The sequence below is a fragment of the Emys orbicularis genome, chromosome 23 (assembly GCF_028017835.1).
Source record: "Emys orbicularis isolate rEmyOrb1 chromosome 23, rEmyOrb1.hap1, whole genome shotgun sequence".
Lineage (NCBI taxonomy): Eukaryota > Metazoa > Chordata > Testudines > Emydidae > Emys > Emys orbicularis.
The window spans coordinates 6,055,934-6,075,754 of record NC_088705.1 but is presented as its reverse complement, the minus strand read 5'-3'; the positions used below and the strand labels follow the sequence as shown (position 1 = coordinate 6,075,754).

General features: G+C 54.3%; 1 protein-coding gene across 1 annotated transcript in view; it reads right to left on the bottom strand.

Annotated features, from left to right (window-relative positions):
* Positions 1-14,374, bottom strand: part of KCNQ4 (potassium voltage-gated channel subfamily Q member 4) — a 72,578-nt gene extending 58,204 nt beyond the window's left edge. The window contains exon 1 of the mRNA XM_065421617.1: positions 14,079-14,374. Coding sequence (XP_065277689.1) covers positions 14,079-14,374 — 296 coding nt within the window. The remainder of the gene's footprint in view (positions 1-14,078) is intronic.
* Positions 14,375-19,821: the final 5,447 nt, after the last annotated feature.

Below are 19,821 nucleotides of genomic sequence, written 5' to 3'. Positions count from 1 at the left end.
GTGACTTGATCAAGGTTTTGGAGCGAATCAGTGGCAGAGCTCAGCAGTCCTAAGTCCCAGGAGTTGGTGAGCAGGAACAACCTCCCCTCTCTTTACAGAGCAAGAAGCTAGAGGCCCTGCCCGGCACCTCTCGTGCATGTACCAAGTGCAGCGTTCTGACCTAGCGGCATTTCACATCCTCCCGGCACGGCTATGAGGGACCACCCAAGGTGTGGGGCCGGGGCAGGCAGCACAGGGGCTACTTAGGCGAGTGCAGTGCCTGTGCTGGGCTCTGGGATAGCGGCTGTGTGCGCAGCCTCTGACACTAGAGAGGGCGTATTGGCCACGCCCTGCCATCAGATGGGAACCCCTGCTCACCACCAGAGTCCCTGTTGACACAAATCATCTCCTGGGGAGACTCCTGGCTTCCCCTAGGCCGTCCAGTCCACGCCCCATCCTTCTCCCCGTCCATACCCATCAGTGGCAGAGCACCAATCCGCAGAGTCCATCCATCATCTCAGCCCACGCACCCTGACGGTAATGCGCGGAGAGGGACTGCTGAAACTCAATCCGAGGAAGGACGCTCTAAATATTTCATGGCACACGTTTACTCTTGATGCTCTCGCTCCCCTCGGCCCATTCATTATAGAGCAAGGCCCCCGGGACAGAGCGCATGCACTTCCTGTGGGAGGAGATGAGTGCCTCACTGCGATTTTTAAAACCTCAAGGTCTGCTCTTGCGGAGTCAGGAGGCCTGGGCTCCGGCCCACGGGAGGCCACGAACATCTCGTCTGAGCTAGCCAAATCGTCGGACCAGGATCTGCAAGAGTGGCCACTGGTTTGGGGGGGTCTTAGGTCCGCAACTGTAGGGTCTCACTTTCACAGGCGCTGAGCAACCCGCGATGACCTCTGGAAATCAGGCCTTAGGGTGGGGGGAGGGCACCCAATCACTGAGTAACTCCAAACCAGGGGGCCTTAAGCTCTCTGCTCCTCTGCTTCTTAGGGACAATGTTCACAGGGGGTAGTGAGACTTAATGAAGAGGAAGACAGCCTAACAGTTAGGTCGCTACTCTAGGACTTGGGTTCATGTCCCTCCTCTGCCACAGACTTCCTGCATGACCTTGGGCAAGTCACATAGTCGCTCTACGCCTCAGTTTCCCTTCTGTCTAGGGATAATAGCCCTGCTGCACAGGAGTGCAATGAGGCTAGCACATTAACAGGCGGGAGCCAGCGCTCCGATACTACAGAGATTAATTTGTTGCGTACGTGCTGTGCTTTGAGAGCATTGGGGCTGAAGGTGCTATTGGCCAGGCACCGTATAAAAGACAGTGCCCCAAGAGTTAGTTTGTCCATGAGTGTTAGTGAGCTAAATCAGGTGGAATGTGGCTGGCAAAACCTCTGCTTTCTCCCTCTTCCGTTCCCCACACCTCCCCCCCAAAATCAGATTTAAAAACGGGGGAATAAAGACGCTGAATGGGCGTGTGCCGGTCCCATTAAATACACTCCACTATTGCTACCCGGGAAAAGCATTGGCCTGGTTCAGTGGAGCCGCTGTGCCTGTGCATTAAGTGGTGGCCGGAGCTTATGCATGTTTAATCCCCCACTCACTCGCTTAAGAGAGCTTCTTCAGTACGGAACGGCAGCAGCGAGCGAAGGGAGAGTCCATCTGTTTGCCAACGTCCCGCGCCAATTTAGCGGAGCCATAGGGGGACTAACACACAGACGGCATCATTAAAAAACAGCAGTGCCTGACTTCTCATTAGTGTTACGGTAGCATCTGTGGGTACGTCTCCATTGCACGCTAAGCCCAGGCTCGGACTCACGCTGAGCCCAACCCTCTTCCAACCACACCCAAATCAGTGTGACTCGGGTCAGCCAGCACTCAGACCCAGGTCTTAGGCTCCTGCTGGGGAGGGAGGCGGGATCGGAGCCTGGGTCCTGCTCTGACGAGGGTCCAAGCCCGGTCATTTTGCAGAGTGGCCCCAGGTCAAGCCAAAGACCCGAGTGAGAAGGACTGTGTGGTGTGGACACATTAGCAGGGCTGCAAGACCAGAGTCCAGCAACTGTAAATCCAGATTCGCCATGCAATGTGGATGCTCAAGTACAGGCCTGGAACCACCAAGTCCAGGTCCCGTAGACCTGGGCTCAGTGGGAAGTGTAGACAAACCCTTACTGGTCCAGCTGTGCGAGGGGCCGCACAGTGCTATGCGATGCAGATGCAGCGAGAGACGGGCCCTGCCGCCGAGAGCTTGCAATCTAAATAGACAAGTACTTTTATCCCCATTTCCCAGCTGGGGAAATAGAGACACAGAGAGATTAAGTGACTCCCACAGAGAGCCCATAGCAGAACCCTGATCTCCTGAGTCCCAGGCCAGTGTGTTAACCCCAAGGCTGTCCCTCCTCTGAGCTACCTCGTGGCGATGGACACAGGGCTGCCGTACGTTACGACGGACACACTGGCTTGGTCACTTTGATAACGCTCTGTTTCCGAAAGGGCTTGACTGGCTGTTTGCCACGTTTTGCCCGTTTCAGCAGCAGCCTCGCCCGGCCTATTGCTCGTGCTGCCTGCGTACTGCCTGCGTACTGCCCAGCTGGCATCTCACTCAAGGTGCCTCTGAGGCAAGGTTCCCCATCCACATCCCACCCAGCTAAGGGTCAAATTCAGCCCCTGCTGCCTGGCTTGCATGAGAAAGTGAGCCGCTGGGGCAGAGGAAATCGGCTGCTGCTCTGCGCAAGTCTCTGTAGTAATAGGATGCAAGGGAATAATAATAAAAAGAACCACCAGAAAATATCAGCTGTCAGCAGCCTGGTTCCCAGCCAGCGTGTTACAGCGTTTGCTAGGAGGGATCAGAAACACTTAACATCGGTGCCTGGTTTCATCCCCCATGTTCACCTAGGCTGCCTGAGCAGTTCCAGGGTCCAAAAAGGGACATACTGTACCTGCAAGAGACACAAGATTGTCACCGTGAAGCCGGCTAGCCCTGTAGATTCACACCCGTGCTTGCCAGGCAGTAACGTCCCGGCTAGACCAGGCCCCGAGAGAATCAGCAGCTCAGGCCCAGCGGCATGGCCCATGCACAGACAACTCTCCCACCGACATGGGAGGGTGTTTAGGGCTGGCTCTGGGCAATGCCCAGCCAGGCTGAAATTGCAGCCAACAGGGGAAATGGTTCTTCGTTTCAGTGCAAGGAGTTGCAGAGGCAAAAGTTCAAATCAGCACAGTTAAGAAAAACCTTTCGCTCGTTGCTAGCTGGCTTCATCTTCAAAGCGCTGGGCAGACACAGGCCTTGATTTATCCCCCGGTCCTGGCAGCTTCTGCCATGGGGGACACAGAAGTGGAGCCCCCCCAGGGATGGAAAGTCCACCTGGGGATTGGGGCAATAGTAGGACAAGGTGTTTGCAACCTTAGCAGCTGCACAGTGGATGGGGCTGGATGGGGCTGATCAGTGAGGATGTATATGGCCAAAGCCTCTGATTCAGAGCATCTCCCAGGTGGCCTCATCTTGTGAAGCCGTGGCTGCAGAGTCAAGCTCCAGGGTAAGCCACCCCTGCCTTCCCCCAGACCCAGGGGCGAATCCCCCACCGGGCTGGGGGCATGTGTGAAAACTGCCCTGCACCAGCAAGGGCGTATCCAGCTAATTCCCCTTCAGGTCAATATTACCCCCATAATATAGATGGGGAAACTGAGGCACAGAGCTGCTATGTGAGATTCCCAAGGGCCACACAGGAAGGCAGTGTCAGAATCAGGATTAGAACTCTGGACTCATGACTTGGAGGCTACCACCAGACTGGACTTGCCCAGCGTCTCCAGCTAAGGGAGAGAGAGAAATGCTCTATTGCATATTCTTGATCTTCTTTGTTGAAGCTGAATTACTTTCAAAACCCTTCCTAGATACACATGCAAGGAGACAGGACGGGGCCCCACAAATGCAACAGCTCTCTGGGGTGCCAGGCTTTCGTTAAGCAGCGTAAGAGATGCACAAACAATCCCTAGTAGGTTCCCATTTGCCTTCTCCCTCTGATCGCGTCCTGAACTCCAGACACACAGGTGAGATTTTAACAAGAAGGGCTGGAGGTAAAATGCATCAAATCAACACTAACAAGGGAAGCAAAGCGAACCGGTCCACGGACTGCAGCTGAGCATGGGGGTGGGGGGAGAATTATCAATGTAAGGGGTTTGTTATTGTTATTGGTTCAATCTTCTGTAATTTGCTCCTGGTCAAATTGCTCTTCTAATGAAACGCTCCTCTAGGAAAGCAAATTCTGCTGAGCCAAGTTTTCCGTGCCCGGCAGTTTCATAACCATTATTATAAGCTAGTAGGAACCCGGTTCTTTCAGAGCAGCAGAGTGTGTGTGTGTGTGTGTGTGTGTGTGTGTGTGTGTGTGTGTGTGTGTGTGTGTGTGTGTGTGTGTGTGTTAGAGTCCGGTTCTTATTTCAATTATAGTAGCAACTAAGAGCTGCAATGGAGCGTTCAGATCGTAAGCTCTTTGGGGCTCTTTTTGTTCTGTGGTTGTACAGCGCCTAGCACAGCGGGGCCCTAGTCCATACTGGAGCTCTTAGGTGCAACCTCAGTACATATAAACAGCCTCAACCAAGTTTGGGGCCCCACTGTGCTAGGCACTGTACATACATCTAACAAGATACAGACAAGAGAAGGAATTTTGTCCCGATTTACAGAGACTATGGCCCAGATCCTCAGTTTACCAATGGAAAGAGACTCATATTTGAGACCTGGATTTGGGATCTTAAACCGGTTTTAACAGAGGGAGCATTTCATTCCACAGTGTATAGTTCCATTTAATACCCTATTTCCACAGTCCTCCAAGATGACAGCGCCCAGGTCTATGTCACAAGCCGAGCGTCTGTCCTCAGCTCTCCCACTGAGCCTGAGCAAGTCACTTTCTTTGCCTCAGCGCTGCCCTTTCGACGTGAAACGTTAACTCCCCCATCTTGACGATGCAATTAAAAAAAGCAGGACAGGAGCAGCCTGCACAGTCAAGGAAATGCTGGTAGCAAAACGCATGTCTACACTGGGTGCTCGCTACAGTAACTTCCTGGAGATTTTATAGGGTCACTACCATGGTAGACAGAGCTTAAATTGATCGCACCCTTTAAGTTACTGGCTTCAACATCCTGAACATAAAACACGTCCAAATCCACACAAAAATGAAGGCTCTGATGCTTAAGATCCCAGCCCATCAGCAAACCCTATCAAGCTGTTGTGATCCTAGATACAGCTGTGCACCACGTCGCAACGCTGGGGCAGATGGGGAGAGCAACCAGACCTCCCAGCACCTATGCACCTGTCCAGGGCACCTCCAGACCTGTGTGTGCAATCTGAGCACAGCCCCTAAGCAGAGAGTGGAGATCCGATTTAGCCCACAGCTCTCGGCCTGCAGGATTTTAAATATCTGGGGGACACGGAACAACTTTTAGGGTTTCTCTAAGTTCCAGTCTAAGGTTTCCCCTTTGAGGGCCACGGAGATTAGGCAGATCTGCGAGAGCACTCAGAACCACCGTCCCAAGAGAGCTCTCCAAAGCGTGGAGAGCTGCAGCATTGGGGTGAAGCCGTGTCAACTTCCTGTATCGATCGCCAAGCGGCGCTGGTATTTATAGAAAGAAGTCCACCAAAAGAGAGACCGGAGACCGGAGTTAATGTTGGGGGGTGAAGAAAGGGGCAGAAAGAGACACACTACGCTCCCCTCACCATGCACACAGATTTCTGGCCAGCTCTAACAATATGTGAAGAGGGACGGGATTGTACAGATTCAGACTGCAAGCTATTCAGGGCAGAGACTGCCTACTGTTCTGTGCACGTGCAGCACCTAGCACAGGGTGCCCCGCTCCTGGCTGGCCAGAGGCACTACCTTAATCAACGGGATTCACAATTATTCAGGGCTTTGGAGACATGATTTGCCCCATGCTACAAGAGCATCCCCTGCCTTCGACATCAGTCCCACTGCCTCCCCCAGCCCCCTTTGAGAAGAAAAGTGGTATCTTGCCAGGTTTGCTAGTTATTAGTTCTTTGTACTCTGGTCGCAGTCAGGGTCGGGGCTAGGAGCTGTACACACCTAGGGTAGTCGGTCCCTGCCCCGAAGAACTTGCAATCTAGAAGACAAGACGGCCAACAAGAAAAAAAAACCTGGTAGCAGCACAGAACTAGTTTCCAAGGCAGGGCGTGTAATCCTTTCCCTGACTCCACATCACGGTCTCCAGGCCAAGTTTGTGACGCAACAACACATCTCACGGTAAAGGTCACAAACAGGGGTCCTACCTGCGACTGACACAGCCACAGACCATTAGCCGTTGCTGGGGCAGCTATGGTGGGGACCTTGCTGCCTGTACGCACAGGTCCAGGGCAAACCCTGAACTCGGTGTCCTGGAGAGTTTCATTGTGGATCGCTACACTCTGCCCCCCCCACCCCCCCTTTGCGAGCTCATTCGACAGGAGTCCCCTGGCACTAATCCTTCCCAGCAAGGCCTGGCAGGGAAACAGAAGCTATTGCATAGGCATGGAAGTGGCGCAGATGAGCGAAGACAGAGAGAGAACGCAGTCCCTCTTCCAGCAGCTCGGAGTCTCGTTTGAAGGCTTCCAGAACCCCACGTGGGATGTGGCAGGAGGAGGATCCGGCTAGCGGGGAGCTCGTTCTCCAGCTTCCATGACGAAGTCTAAACGTGCCCTTCCTCAAGGACCTAACGGGAATCGGGATGGGCAGGTGGGTAGCGCCCCTAGTACGGCATCTTGCTTGGCAGCGCTGTACTGGGGTGCTAGTGGATAGCCTTGTTCCACTGGAGTTATTTTTAGAGGGGGTGGGGGAGAAGGAGGGCCTGGATGGGTGTGTGTGTGTGTGTGTGTGTGCACCACTCTCATTACTCTCTGAAAGCAAGATTCTCCTTCCCTTTCTTCTTTCAGAGCACAGCAAAACCTGTGTAATACACAACTACCAACCCTTCCGCGCCAGCTGCCACCATTAATTCCTCGCAGGAGGATCTCTGTTTCTAGCCCAACATTTGCACACACACACAAAAACCCAACAACAAACAAACAAACAAAGAAAAAAACCACCCCAGCGAACGACTTTGAGGGTCCCGAGAAGAGTTACAGATGGCAGACCGGCTCCTGTCTGATCTCCCCCGGGAATGCAGATGCCCTGTTATTAAGTGACAAATCCATCCTGCCGTCTCACCAGGCTAGCTTAAAACAGACCCACTTTCTTCCCCTCTTAACAGGCTCTGACTCATACATTCTGTTCCCAGTTCGTACGTTCTGTTCCCATTGCATTATAGCTCCCCAAAACCAAGATGGGGCAGCACGGTGGTGACCTCCTGGCTGCTTCTGACGGCCCGGCACTAAACCGGCGTGGCTTGGGCTCTGGCAGCGAGAGCTAAACACAACCACACGCCAAAAGGCACGGATGCACGCACAGCACGGACATGCTTAGCACATACATGTGCATAGACAGGTATACAGCAGCCTGGACACTCAGCCTTACCCTTTCTGATTGGTGCTGATCTTCGCTATTTTTAGGTGTGGTGTGTGTGTGTGGGAGGCGGGGGTCTCCCACTCTCAGACGCCAAACACCTCCTGTCCTCTCCCAATCATGCGGCTCCAACCGCTCACCCCCCTCCACTCCAGTCTTCCATTCCCCACACCCAGCCCCACTACTTGGGCCCCCAGAGCGGTACCTGCCAGCTGTGACTTATACAGGCTGCAGTACACCTCGTGCCTGGATAACGCTGTCTTGTGAAACGGGCCGGAGCAGGGAGAGCACAGATGCACCGGTGGCTGCCTGCTGAGCTTCCTCCTGTGCCCACAGGAATCGAGCACATGGTACAGATTGAAGAACGTGCTCTGGGCCTGCAGATAAAGCAGCCAACTGCAAGGTGCAGCGGGACCGGTGGTTAGCACAGGCACATCAGTGGGTACATAACACTCAGCACTTCCACAAGGCTCTTCCAGCCGGAGAGCTCCATGCACTTTAAAAAAAAAGCATAGGGAAATACCATGCTTTCCAGCTGTAAGATGGGGAAACTGAGGCCAGAGGAGGTGGGAGGGAACTGACTTTGCCCAAGGTCACGGGTAGAGCCGGGATCAGAAGGCAGGTGTCCCGATTCCCAGTCTGATGTAGTTCCTCGTTTCCTGGAGATATTCTCACAGCAACAAGCAACTTCCTTTCCCTCTTCTCAGATTCAAATCCAGGGGCGCTTTCTCTCATTGCGTTCGATCACGACGGGTCTCCCGGGGAGATGACAGGCACTTTGGGACCAGAGTCCAATTGCTACCCACACGCCAATTTAGCAAAAGCTTCCCCAGGGGAGTTCAAATCGCTGCTCAAGCACCGCGTAAACCCTGGCTAGAAACATTCCTGCTTCTGAAGATCCAGCGGATGGGTCAGGTCAAATGCTGGTTGGTCTGGGAGAAGCATCCTGCAGCTTCAACTCTCCTGGCTGGGTCTCATGAGACACCACGCTGCGGGTTAATGGCACTGCAGGCCAAACTACGGGTCCCCCCGACCCAAAATGAGCCAGGCACAGAATAAAGAGCATCTTTGGGAGCTTCCCCTCCGCTCTCCCCATTCCACCTCCATGAAAACACCTGGAGCAAATTAAGAGGGAAGCGGAAGGAGGAAAAAATGAAATAAAATGAAGCCAACCGCAGCTCGGGACGTTGGCACTGTTCTGGGAGCAGAGTGATCTCCCCAGAGACCGCTCAGCAGGGTTTTCCCATGAGGCCTCAGTAGGCCTTGAACAGTGACTAGTGGAGACAAGCCCAGCGCTTCCGCTTGCCCCACCTGTGGCTGAACCCAGCGATAGACCTGGACACAGCCCCAAGGGCATCCCAAGGGGCTGCATTGGACCCCGCTGCTATCGGAGGAGACCAGAGGAGCAGGCTAGCCTCTCCCCACTCAACTCTCTCCTAAGGGCAGAGTAATGCCGCAACACCCCCCCACTAAGAGCAGATCTAGGTAGTCATTATCCCCCAGCCCTTCTCCCGCTCACACACACAGCACAAGAGACAGTCCCTGCCCCGAAGTGCTCACAATCTAAATAGAGCAGACAAAGGGGGGAAGGGAGAGAGAGGGGCACAGGTTCACCCTAGCTCATACAGGAGGTCAGTCTTAGAGCTGGGACTAGAATCCTGGTCTCCCCAGCCCCGCTGCACTACACACTAGCCCACACTGCCTCAGCAAACCTTCGGGTGCTTTGGAAGCTCATTCGTGTTGCAGCACGGAGAATCTACGGCCCCTCCTAAGACATTCAGACTCTGTGAGCTTTAAAACAGAATACAGCGGGGGGAGAAATCCACATACGCCTTGCATCGCGAAAAACGAAACAGGAAGGGACCTGCCGTCAGAAAGGCTCTAAATAGATATTTATTTACATGTGCAAACCTGCGGCTTGGAATCCTCTGTCTGAGGCACTCTGCACTTCACACACTTTGCTCAGATTTCCAGGGGGTGTAAGAATCGGCCCCCGTAGCGCCCCATTCAGCAGAAGAGTTCCACACCCTTTACAGGGATGAATGAGGTAGGCTGCTGCCCTCTCTTCCAGGCCCCGGTGGTAGCGCCCGGGTTGTGCTTCTGGGGAAAACAGTGGCACAGAGATGCAGCTCCCCTGCAACTTGCACAAAGCCAACCTAGAAGAGAATCTAGCCGTGCTTCCGCCCAGTCATGCGCTCTCACCGCTTAACCACACTTCCCCTTCTGTGCACACGTTCATCGCTCAGCGGCGTTTTTCGGCTCTCTTGCTTTGCAGATCAAGGGCTAGATCCACAAGGGGAATTAGGAACCTAAATGCCTCTTCAGGCACCCAAGCCCAAAATGTGGAGCCTCAAAGCCTCCACCCAGCTGCTGCCTAACCCCATGGGCACCTACACCCCTTAGACATCAAACTCACCCCCCCCCCCCCGTAAAGTCCCCGGGGTGACTACATTTCTGCCGCCGGGCATGTGGACTGCCACATAAACCTTGACACCCAGCTCACTCTGAGTCCAGCAGCATCCTCCCACTCGGCATTGCCCGACATATTTCACCGGTGGGGCCTGACCCCAGAGGCGTTTTCAGTGGCCACCCATCAGTGGCCACCCAGCAGATAGGACCTTGCACAGAGCAAGGAGGAGGAGGTGCAAGCTGCTGGAGGAGGAGCTGTGGTGTGGTGTGGAGCATCCAGTCACCAGGATATACAGTAGATCTCTCTCTGGCCCAAGGAATATAGACTATTTATGCCGTGGAGAGAGACCTGCCCCAGAGCTCCTTACGCCCAGTGGCTGGGGCGCTCACTTGGAAGGTGGGATAGCCAAGTCCCTGCTCCACACAAGGCTGGGGGTGGGGTGGATTTGATTCTGGGTCTCTCCACTTCCTGGGCGAGTGTTCGAACTGCTGAGCTAAATGTGGCAAGGGGAACTCCTCCTCCTTCTGTAACCCCTCCCTCCCCCTGGGGAGAAAGGGTGTAGGTGCCCAGCATGGCTGCGAATCCCAAACAGATGGAGGCATCCTCCCTCCAGCCCCGATGCCTAACTCCCTTTGGCTTCTGCTCTATCCCTCTCCTTGGCATTTCCTCTTGGCTAGCTTAGGCAGGTCCCCACTCAGCCACTGACTTTTGTGGGTCCTTTTTTAGGCACTTAACACTCCCCTGGCATGGAACAGGGAGACTGGGTGACCCTCGCCAGGCAGCAAGGCACGTAGAGTTGGCGTTGCAATGACTAGTGTTTGAGTCACCCTTACAGATCTAGCCCCGGATTCCGATCTGCGTAATTCCAATGGCGTTCCACACAGGGAGAGGATGGAAAGGCCCTTTCATGGGGAAGAGGTTGGTTCCTAATTCATTCTACCTACGCAAAGAGGTTCCCAACACTTCTGCCAAGGGGGCTAGCACTCTAGGATCAGGGCAGGGAGTTTGCCTACTGCCTTTTCTTCCTTTGCCTTTGTACAACTAAAGAGAAATACGGTAAGAGCGCGCTGGCTGAAATAACCCACTTAAAAGAGGAAAAAATGTGCCTCTGGGACACAGAACACCTGCTCTTTGATTTATGGACCTCCTATTTACCCAGAGCCCCATTGCAACTGTTTTAAGCACAAAGAAATCACAAGCTATCTAATTAGGCAGAAAGACAACTCGCTAATTTTCTGTGTCCAAGCCCCATTCCCCCCAAATTAACACCACCTGACGCTGGAGCGACGCAAGGTTCGGAGGCCTCCTGGTCCCCCTTTCGTTCTGCAATAATTACCCTTTCTGCTGAACCAAGAAATGCCTGCACTGCACTGGTACGCACTGATCATTAATGCCTTGCATTCTATACAAAACCAATTATGTCACAGCCAGTACTGAGCTGGTGTCCTCGAACGCAATCACTCTTCATTCCGTGTCTCCCCAGCGCACGCACACACAAGTCCGTTCCCTTCTAAGTCACCGTTTGATAAATGACGCTGTCTTCCCTTTGCCATCCCTGAGAATGGGAGTTTGTTAATGAAATTAACAGACTCATGTACATACCAGGTAGCTCACCCACCAGAGATCCGTTACATGATTATTATGTTTTCCTAGCGCCCATCCCTGTAGAACCAAGGCATCACTGCTCCTGCCTTTCTGAAAGGAAGAGTTCTTTCTAGGACAGAACCTTGGTTTGAATTTTAAGAAAAATAAACAGAAATAGTCAGACAAATGAAGGTATTTCTTGTTTTCTCGCCAAATGAGAATGGAGGGCAACTCATCCCATTTCTAGGTCTTTATTAATTATTATTATTATTATGATTATGTTTAAGCTGCTTTGGTTTTTAAATTTTAAAATTCCAAACAGTCAATGAAAACTTTAGGGACAAAGTCCGAAGGGGGATTAACACAAATCTTTTGTTTCTTCAGAAACAAGCTAAACTAAGCAACCAATATCCCTTTGCCCACAATACCATGCTGGGAAAGGTTTCAGAGTAGCAGCCGTGTTAGTCTGTATCCGCAAAAAGAACAGGAGTACTTGTGGCACCTTAGAGACTAACAAATTTATTAGAGCATAAGCTTTCGTGGGCTACAACCCACTTCTTCGGATGCCTAAGGTGCCACAAGTACTCCTGTTCTTTATGCTGGGAAAGGTTTTTTTCCCCAGGGGTTCCATTTGCTTTCCTGGATTATCACAGCTACGCTATAGTTCATGACAGCAACAGAACCTTTGGCCCAATTGATATCTAGGGAAGGCAGACCCAGAAAGCGAGCTGTGTTTATGTTCTGGGTCCATTCCAGGGCTTGAAGGTACTAAACTGTCAACATTGTTGTTTAACACTAAACCCCCCCCCACACCTTTTTTATTTGAAGTCATGCAAAGCAGAAGATACCATCTCAAATTTGAAAAAGAAACAAACTGAGAGGAAGTGATCTGGGAGGTATTCTCACCTCATCTGTTCAAACAATGGAGCGATTTTTTTTTTAAAGCCACAAAAGTTGTTTGTAACCCAACCCCCCTCCTCCCAAAATAAGATGTTAGTAGAAAACGCAACACACTAGTCCAGGAGTAGGCAACCCATGGCACGCATGCGGAAGACGGCACACAAGCTGATTTTCAGTGGCACTCACACTGCCTGGGTCCTGGCCACCGGTCCGGGGGGCTCTGCATTTAATTTAATATGAAGCTTCTTAAACATTTTAAAAACCTTATTTACTTTACATACAACAATAGTTTAGTTATATATTATAGACTTATAGAAAGAGACCTTCTAAAAACAGTAAAATGTATGACTGGCACGCGAAACCTTAAATTAGAGTGAATAAATGAAGACTCGGCACACCACTTCTGAAAGGTTGCCGACCCCTGCACTAGTCAATGGAGTGGAACATAGCCTAGGCTGTTAACAATATGTACCCGGATTTGAAAGGTGTGAACTGAATTCATAGGAAACTAGTGCAAACTTTGGAAGAGTTTGGAAGCTGTGTGCAAGCAGGTGTGGATTCTTTACATTCACATGGGGACAAGACAGAGGAACGGGGACCCCTGGGGACTCCCCCAGCAGGTTCTGCTAGCAGTTCAGAACTCTTTAGAGGGGGTTGGGATTAAGGTGGAAAGGGGATTGACAAGAGAGCTAGCCATCTTGGAGGAAGAGACTGATTGTGAAAGGTGGGCTGAAATGGTGGAAGGGGATCAGGACTAGAAGCTAGTGGATATTGGATCAAGAAAGGACTTCGGGGTTAGGATGGCATTGGTGGAAGAGAGGTGGAGCAGAGGAAGGACTGGAAAGAAGCCGGGGTAGGAATCAGCCCTGAGAGAAAGGAAGTGGGCAAGGAGAAACAGGGGGACTGGTGGAAAGGAGTGGAGATGAAACCTGGGACTGGGGACTAAAAGGAGCCCCATGGGACCAGCATTGGGAGACTGGTACCACTATGGAGACTGGATTGGTGCAGTGAGGACTGGGATGGGGACCGGGGGGGATGCTCCCCTTTCCAGAACTCAGACAAGAGCCTGGTCGTTGTGGGGTGTGGACCGCGGCGTTATGCGGGAGCCACACAAATGCATGACCCCTGGGGAAGGAGGATGAGGGACCTCCTGGGGATTAGATTGGTGGGCTGGTCCTTGGGGAATTAGGGGTCAGGATGGAGATGGGGGGCTAGCTGATGGGACCCCTATAGATGAGCCAGCCTGGCCCAGTACTGGGATGAAGGTGTGTAGATGGGGCCAGGGCTGGGGGGCTCTGAGGTTGGGGTTTTCCTGAAGGATCAGGCTGGGGCCCCACTCACATGTCGGACCCTGCCACCCCAGGGATGTGGTGCAGTTGGGGACCTAGGGGTCAGACAGGGCCACATGAAGGCGGGTGGATGGGTGTCAGGCTGGGGGCACCCCAAGGAATGGCAGCCAGGAGGCACCCAGGGGCCAGGGGGCAAGGACAGGTTGGGGGGCCCCACAGATGGGAACCCATCCCAGGCAGGTAGCTGAGTGTCAGGTTGGGGGGGACAGGGATGGGTGCCCCCCAGACTCACATGAAGACAGGTAACTGGGTGTCAGGCTGGAGGGGACGGGCGCCCCCCGGACTCACATGAAGGCGGGTAGCTGGGTGTCAGGCTGAAGGGGACGGGGACGGGCGCCCCCCGGGCGGGGGCGGGCGGGGGCCCGGCGGACTCACATGAAGGCGTGGTAGATGAACGCCCAGCCGCGGGGTCTCTCCAGCACGTTGTACAGACAGTTCTGCAGGCGCCGGTAACGCTTGTGCGCGGCGGAGCGGGCGGCTGCCCCGCCGGGCGGCGCTGGCAGCGGGGTCCCCAGCAGACCCAGGCGCCGGGGGCTGCCCGCGGGCGGCTCGTTCTTCTCCGTCTGCACCTCGGTCAGGGCGACGAACTCCACCCGCCGGGGGTCGCCGGGGACCGGGGGCGGCGAGAGCATGGAGAGATCCCCCTCGCCGGGCGGCTGCAGCCCGGCCATGGCGCGCTCACGGCACGGAGGGGGGCCCCGGGACGGGCCAGCCCCTCATGGCCCGAGCTCCAGGCGAGTCCGGGCCCCGGGCTGGGACGGAGGGAGGGGCCCCTGGCTCCCCAAAGGGGCCCTTTCCTGGCGCTCCTGCCCCGGGCAGCGAGGGGACCGCGCGCCCCTGCAAGTTGGACCGGCTCCGAGCCCGGCGCGCTCCCCGCAGGAGGCCGGGAAAGGAGCCCGGGACGCCCCGCAGGTTCAGCCCATTCGATGTCGTTGGAGGGGGACACGCAGCTTCCCTCCCCGAGCCGCGGGGAGACCCCTCCCCGGCTCGGCGGCGGGGGGCGGACGCGTCCCGAGGCTCCTGCGCCGAAGCCTGGAGAGCAGCCGAAGTTTCCAAGAGTTGCAGTTTACATGGCACTGGGGGGCTGGTTAGTGTCAAAGCGCAGCGAATCGCGCAGGACTCCGAGCCGCCGCCGCCCTCCCAGCCCCGGGCGCTCCCCGGCCCCTCTCCATGCCGCTCGATTTTCCACCTGCCTTTTGCTTACACTCACATGTCACCTCTCCTCCTCCCGGGCCCTTTCTCTCCTCCCCCAGCCCCTCCCTGCCCGCAGCCCGGCCTTTTCCCAACGACTTACTGGGCCGGAGGGGGTGGGGACTCCGCCTGCTGGGCTCTCAGACGCTTCCCAGCTTCCCCCACCTGTCCGGGGCTTGCCCGACCCGGGCCCAGCTACACCACCCTGCGCTAGGAGTTCTCCGGCGGCATCTCGCACCCCAGCGCTGTGGTCCCCCCCCAATCCTACAGCCAAACCGCTGTGAGCTGGTTACGCAGTAAAGGGTCAGGCATTTCTGGGGCTGATCGGCCTCCAGCCAGATCCCGGAGGGGAGGTAAAGAATGAACAGGGTTAGACAACCTCATGCTTCAGGGCGCAAAGCAAACCCCATGCGGTCAGGAAGGAACCTCCCCCTGAAGAGCTTGGTCTATAATCCAGCGTTTTAAGGTCTAGGGCATCTTCCTGGGAAGTGCTGGCCAGTGTCAGAGAAGGGGCTGGATGCTCTGGTCTGGCCATTGCGACGGATTCTTTTTTATATTCTTATGCCCAAATACATTTGTTAGTCTCTAAGGTGCCACAAGGACTCCTGGTTGTTTTTGCTGATAGGGACTAACCCGGCTCCCCCTCTGAGACCTGTTTTTTATATCTGTGGCACTGTTTTTCTCTAATGCCAGCAGGCAGCCTTCACCTGGAGTGGATCAGAATCTGTTTCCAAATAGGGGAGGGCCTGATTGGCAACGCTTGTTAAAAACCCGACCAATTGAAGGTCCCGGCAATAGGAAAGAGGCTGCAGGCTGCTTGCAGCTTTGTGGGTTTAAGTTGTCACCTTCCCACCGTGACCTGTCCAGCAGAGCTCTGGGGAGGTCCTGGGTTCCGTTTCTTTGGCTCCTGCCTGCAGGGGCTCTGCAGCCGTTCAGGTTTGGCCACAATCTTGAGCTTCTCTTTGAAGTTCAACAAACTCCACCCCCCCCCCCCAAAGGTGAAATTCGGTCAAAACCCACTAAATTCCACCACCTTGCCCCGAAAGCCAAACGCCGTCCTATCCCGGCAGCTCCCTCCCAGCGAGACCGAGGCTGGCTGGAAAGGGTTGGGATAGTGCAGAAGATCTGGGCTCAACTTGCCCTGAGCCCTGAAACCAGCTGAGCACCCATGTCAGAGCCATGCAAGGCTTAGAAACACATATAAACACGCGGTCCATCCTGGCCGACACTGGGGACCTCCGGAGCTAAAAGCATCAGGCTCTCCACTGGAGCTAAAGGATTGTGTCCTACGGCCGGGAGCTGGAATAGACTCCAACCTCTGCATGAAGCCCAGCAGAGGAGATACGGGCACTGGACCATGGGGTAACTTACATATAACTTGGTGCTTTCGGCCAAGTTTCACTTTGCCTTTCGGGCAGCCTGTTCTAATCCGACTCCCAGAGAGAGACCCCTCGTCGCCTGCAGCCGAAGGAAACTGATTCCCTGATGGCTCACCGGGCTCTGGGGAATGCATCATCTGCCACTGGTCCCAGACATCAGCCATCTGTGATTGTTTAACTTCAGCATCTCTGAGGGCCAGCTGGGGCAAGCCAGGCAGGGAGCGCGGGGTCTGAATGCTCCACACAGGCTCTGGGGGCACCAGCTACGTTTGGAGAACTGGGACCCCCAATAAACAGGGAATCAGCAGAGCAGGGAGACATGGCCGCAGCTTGTTTGAAAGGGATCTTGGATCATCTGGACTCTGTTGTAAACCAATCCTGGTGCGTGCTGTGGGCAGATTCACCAGGCAGGCCGGCCAAGCAAAGGCCAGGTGCTCAAGTGTCAATCTGTGGGCAGCAAATTATCTTGATCTCCTTACACCTTCTGCAGCCGCAGCTGGTGGAGGCCACTCTCTGAGAGAGGCAACTGGCCTAGATGGACCACGGTCTGGGGCATTCTGGCAATCCCTATGGGTGTGTTTGTTAATCAACAGAAGATACAAAGACACTGCAATAAAACCGCCTCAGCACCAAGTCTCAGAGCCTGGGTCAATTGACAGGGGCTCATGGTGCTAAACATTGCAGGGGAGACGTTGGGGCTCAGACTGGAGTCTAGGCGCTGAGACCCACCCCCCCATCCCTGGGTTTCAGAGCCCAGGCTCCAGCCTGAGCCACAATATCTACCCTGCAGTTTTCTAGTCCCCCAACCCAAACCCCGCAAGCCTGAATCAGCTGACCTGGGCCAGCCGCGCCCGTGCTGTGGGTCTTTTATTGCAGTGGACAGAGACTTCCCCGCTTTCCCCCAGCTGAGAAGGAGAGATGATGGATGCTTCCTGGCTACTGTTGAGAATCCCTCCCCGTCCCTGCCCGGCCCTACAGTTCTCCCACTATTAAAGCTAGGCTGTGTCTGCTTCTAGCGACCACCGCTTGCCTCCTGCAGCCATGTGGCCCGTGTCATGTGCGCCCTGAACTCAGACACTCTCAGAGTTCAAGGGCTGAGCCGTGGGGCCAGGGCCCTGTGTACGTGCCCCAGGACCAGCACTCGGCCACACCCGGCTTATTTCTGATTGGTTTATTTCCTGGGCAGCCTCTAAACGTAACATTCACCTGCAGATCTCCCAGCACTTTGGATCTGCATGAGCTAAGCCTCACAGCCCCCTGACGCTGAGGGGCAGGTACGATCACCAATTTAGATGGGGAAACTGAGGCACAGGGCGATTAAACAATTTACCCTACGTGACATGAGGGGGGGAGGGTCAGCAGCATGTGCCACAGGCCTAGCTCCTCTCCCCTGCCCCAGCCGCACTTCCTCTCCAAGGGGTTAAAGAAGCTGGTTTTATTTTCAAAGCCAGTTTCCCCCAAGTGCACCCCAGGGCCCACGCTGCTGAAAGCGAAGTAGCGTGAGTGAAAATTAAAGGCTTAGATTAGTGAATTATTTATCAGGGTGGTTGAGGATCCTGGCCCAAGCGCCCGGCCCCACGGAGCGTCGCTGCATGTGCTGGGTGCTTCGGAAATCCGTGCAATAAATAAATGACTAGATAATTCGTTTGCCACCTAATACTTCTCCCCACAAAGGATTTGCCCGCACGCCCGAGCTGCTTGCACACTCGGGAAAGCTGCAACATGGAGAGCGAAGCAGAATGAATCTCTTCCCATCCAGGAAAGGCAGGAGAAGGGGTGAAACCCAGATCTAGGAAGGTATTTCGGCTCCTAACTTGCATTGCTATTAATGGAAGGAAGGAGCTTGGTGGATCTGGGTCTCACTGCCTAAGGCTTGGGGAGGAACCAATGGGCCAGGTTAAATTTAACAGCTGGGCAGGTGCATCCCAGTGCAGAGTTACTGTAGGCTGGAGAATTCACGGGTAACCAGCCAGTCTCCTCGTGTATTCATAAACTCATAGAAATCTGGAAGGGACCTGAAGAGGCGCTGAGGCAGGACCAAGTAAACCTAGACAGCCCTGACAGGGGTTTGTCCCACCTGTCCTTAAAATCCTCCAATGACGGAGATTCCACAACCTCCCTTGGAAGCCTGTCCCAGAGCTGAGAGTTAGAAAGGTTTTTTTCCTACTATTTAACGTAAAAGTCCCTTGCTGAAGATAAAGCCAATTACTTCTTGTCCTACTTTCAGGGGACACGGAGAACAATTGATCACCGTCCTCTTTATAACAGCCCTTCGCATATTTGAAAGACTTATCAGGACTCCCCTCGGTCTTCTTTTCTCAAGGTTAAATGTGCCCAGTGTTTTTAACCTTTCCTTGTTGGTCCGATTTTCTAAAGCTTTTAGCATTTTTGTTGCTCTGCTCCGGACTCTCTCCAGTTTACCCAGGTTTCCTAAAGCGTGGCCCCCAGAACGGGATACAAGACTCCAGCTGAGGCCTCATCAGGGCTGAGCAGAGTGGGACAATTGCTCTCCACGTCTTACGTACGCCACTCCTGTTAATACACCCCAGAATGATATTAGCCTTTTTCACAACTGCATCCCATTGTTGACCCCTATTCAGGAGCGGCGCCAGGGTTTTTGCCGCCGTAGGCGGCAGCGCTCCTTCTCTGAGCATTCGGCGGCGGGGGGTCCTTCCGCTCTGCGTCTTTGGGGCACTTCGGCGGCGGGTCCCAGAGCGAGCGAAGGACCCGCCGCCAAATTTCCGCCGAAGACCCGGAGCGAGCGAAGGACCCGCCGCCGAATTTCCGCCAAAGACCCTGAGCGGAAGGACCCCCCACCGCCGAATTTCCGCCGAGGGCGGCAAAATGCCGCCCCCCAAATCCTGCTGCCGTAGGCGACCGCCTAGGGTTGCCTAGTGGAAGCACCGGCCCTGCCCCTATTCAATTTGCGATCCTCTGTAACCCCCAGCCCCTGTTCCACAGTGGTGCTTCCCCCCCCCCAGCCAGTTACTCCCCATGTGGTAGCTGACTAGGTGGTAGCACTGTGGAACAGGAGCTGGAAAAGGAGTCTTTTGGGTTAAAAGGTAAAAAATAGAGATTTTTCTAGGGGCAGATTTCATCCTGACCCCCTGTTACAACATGACATGAGTCATACAAAGACTAAAGTTGCCAAGAAGAATTGGGGCATGAGGGGTGGATGGGTAATTAAAGGACAGAGCGGAGTCATGCTCTAAGCCCCTATTATCCGGACATTTAGTCTGTCCCACACGCATCTCCCACAGACACGCTGGAAATTGTCATGCAAACACCACCGGGCATGACGATGTGCCGGTAAGGAAACACTTTCTTCTTAGCAGCTGGTTGTTATTCCCCAGGAATTGATTCAGTCTCTGCAGATCTTCCCCCAAGAATCTAATTCTTCTCTCCAGCTGCTGCTCTGTGACTTAGCCACCCTGCCCCAGGAGGATGTAATTGTGGAACTCCTGATGGCTGTCGTCTCTTTATGAATGCTGCAGCTATGACATAATTCTGGAATTCCTCGCCTGCTGTAAGGCGTGTGGGCCGAGGAC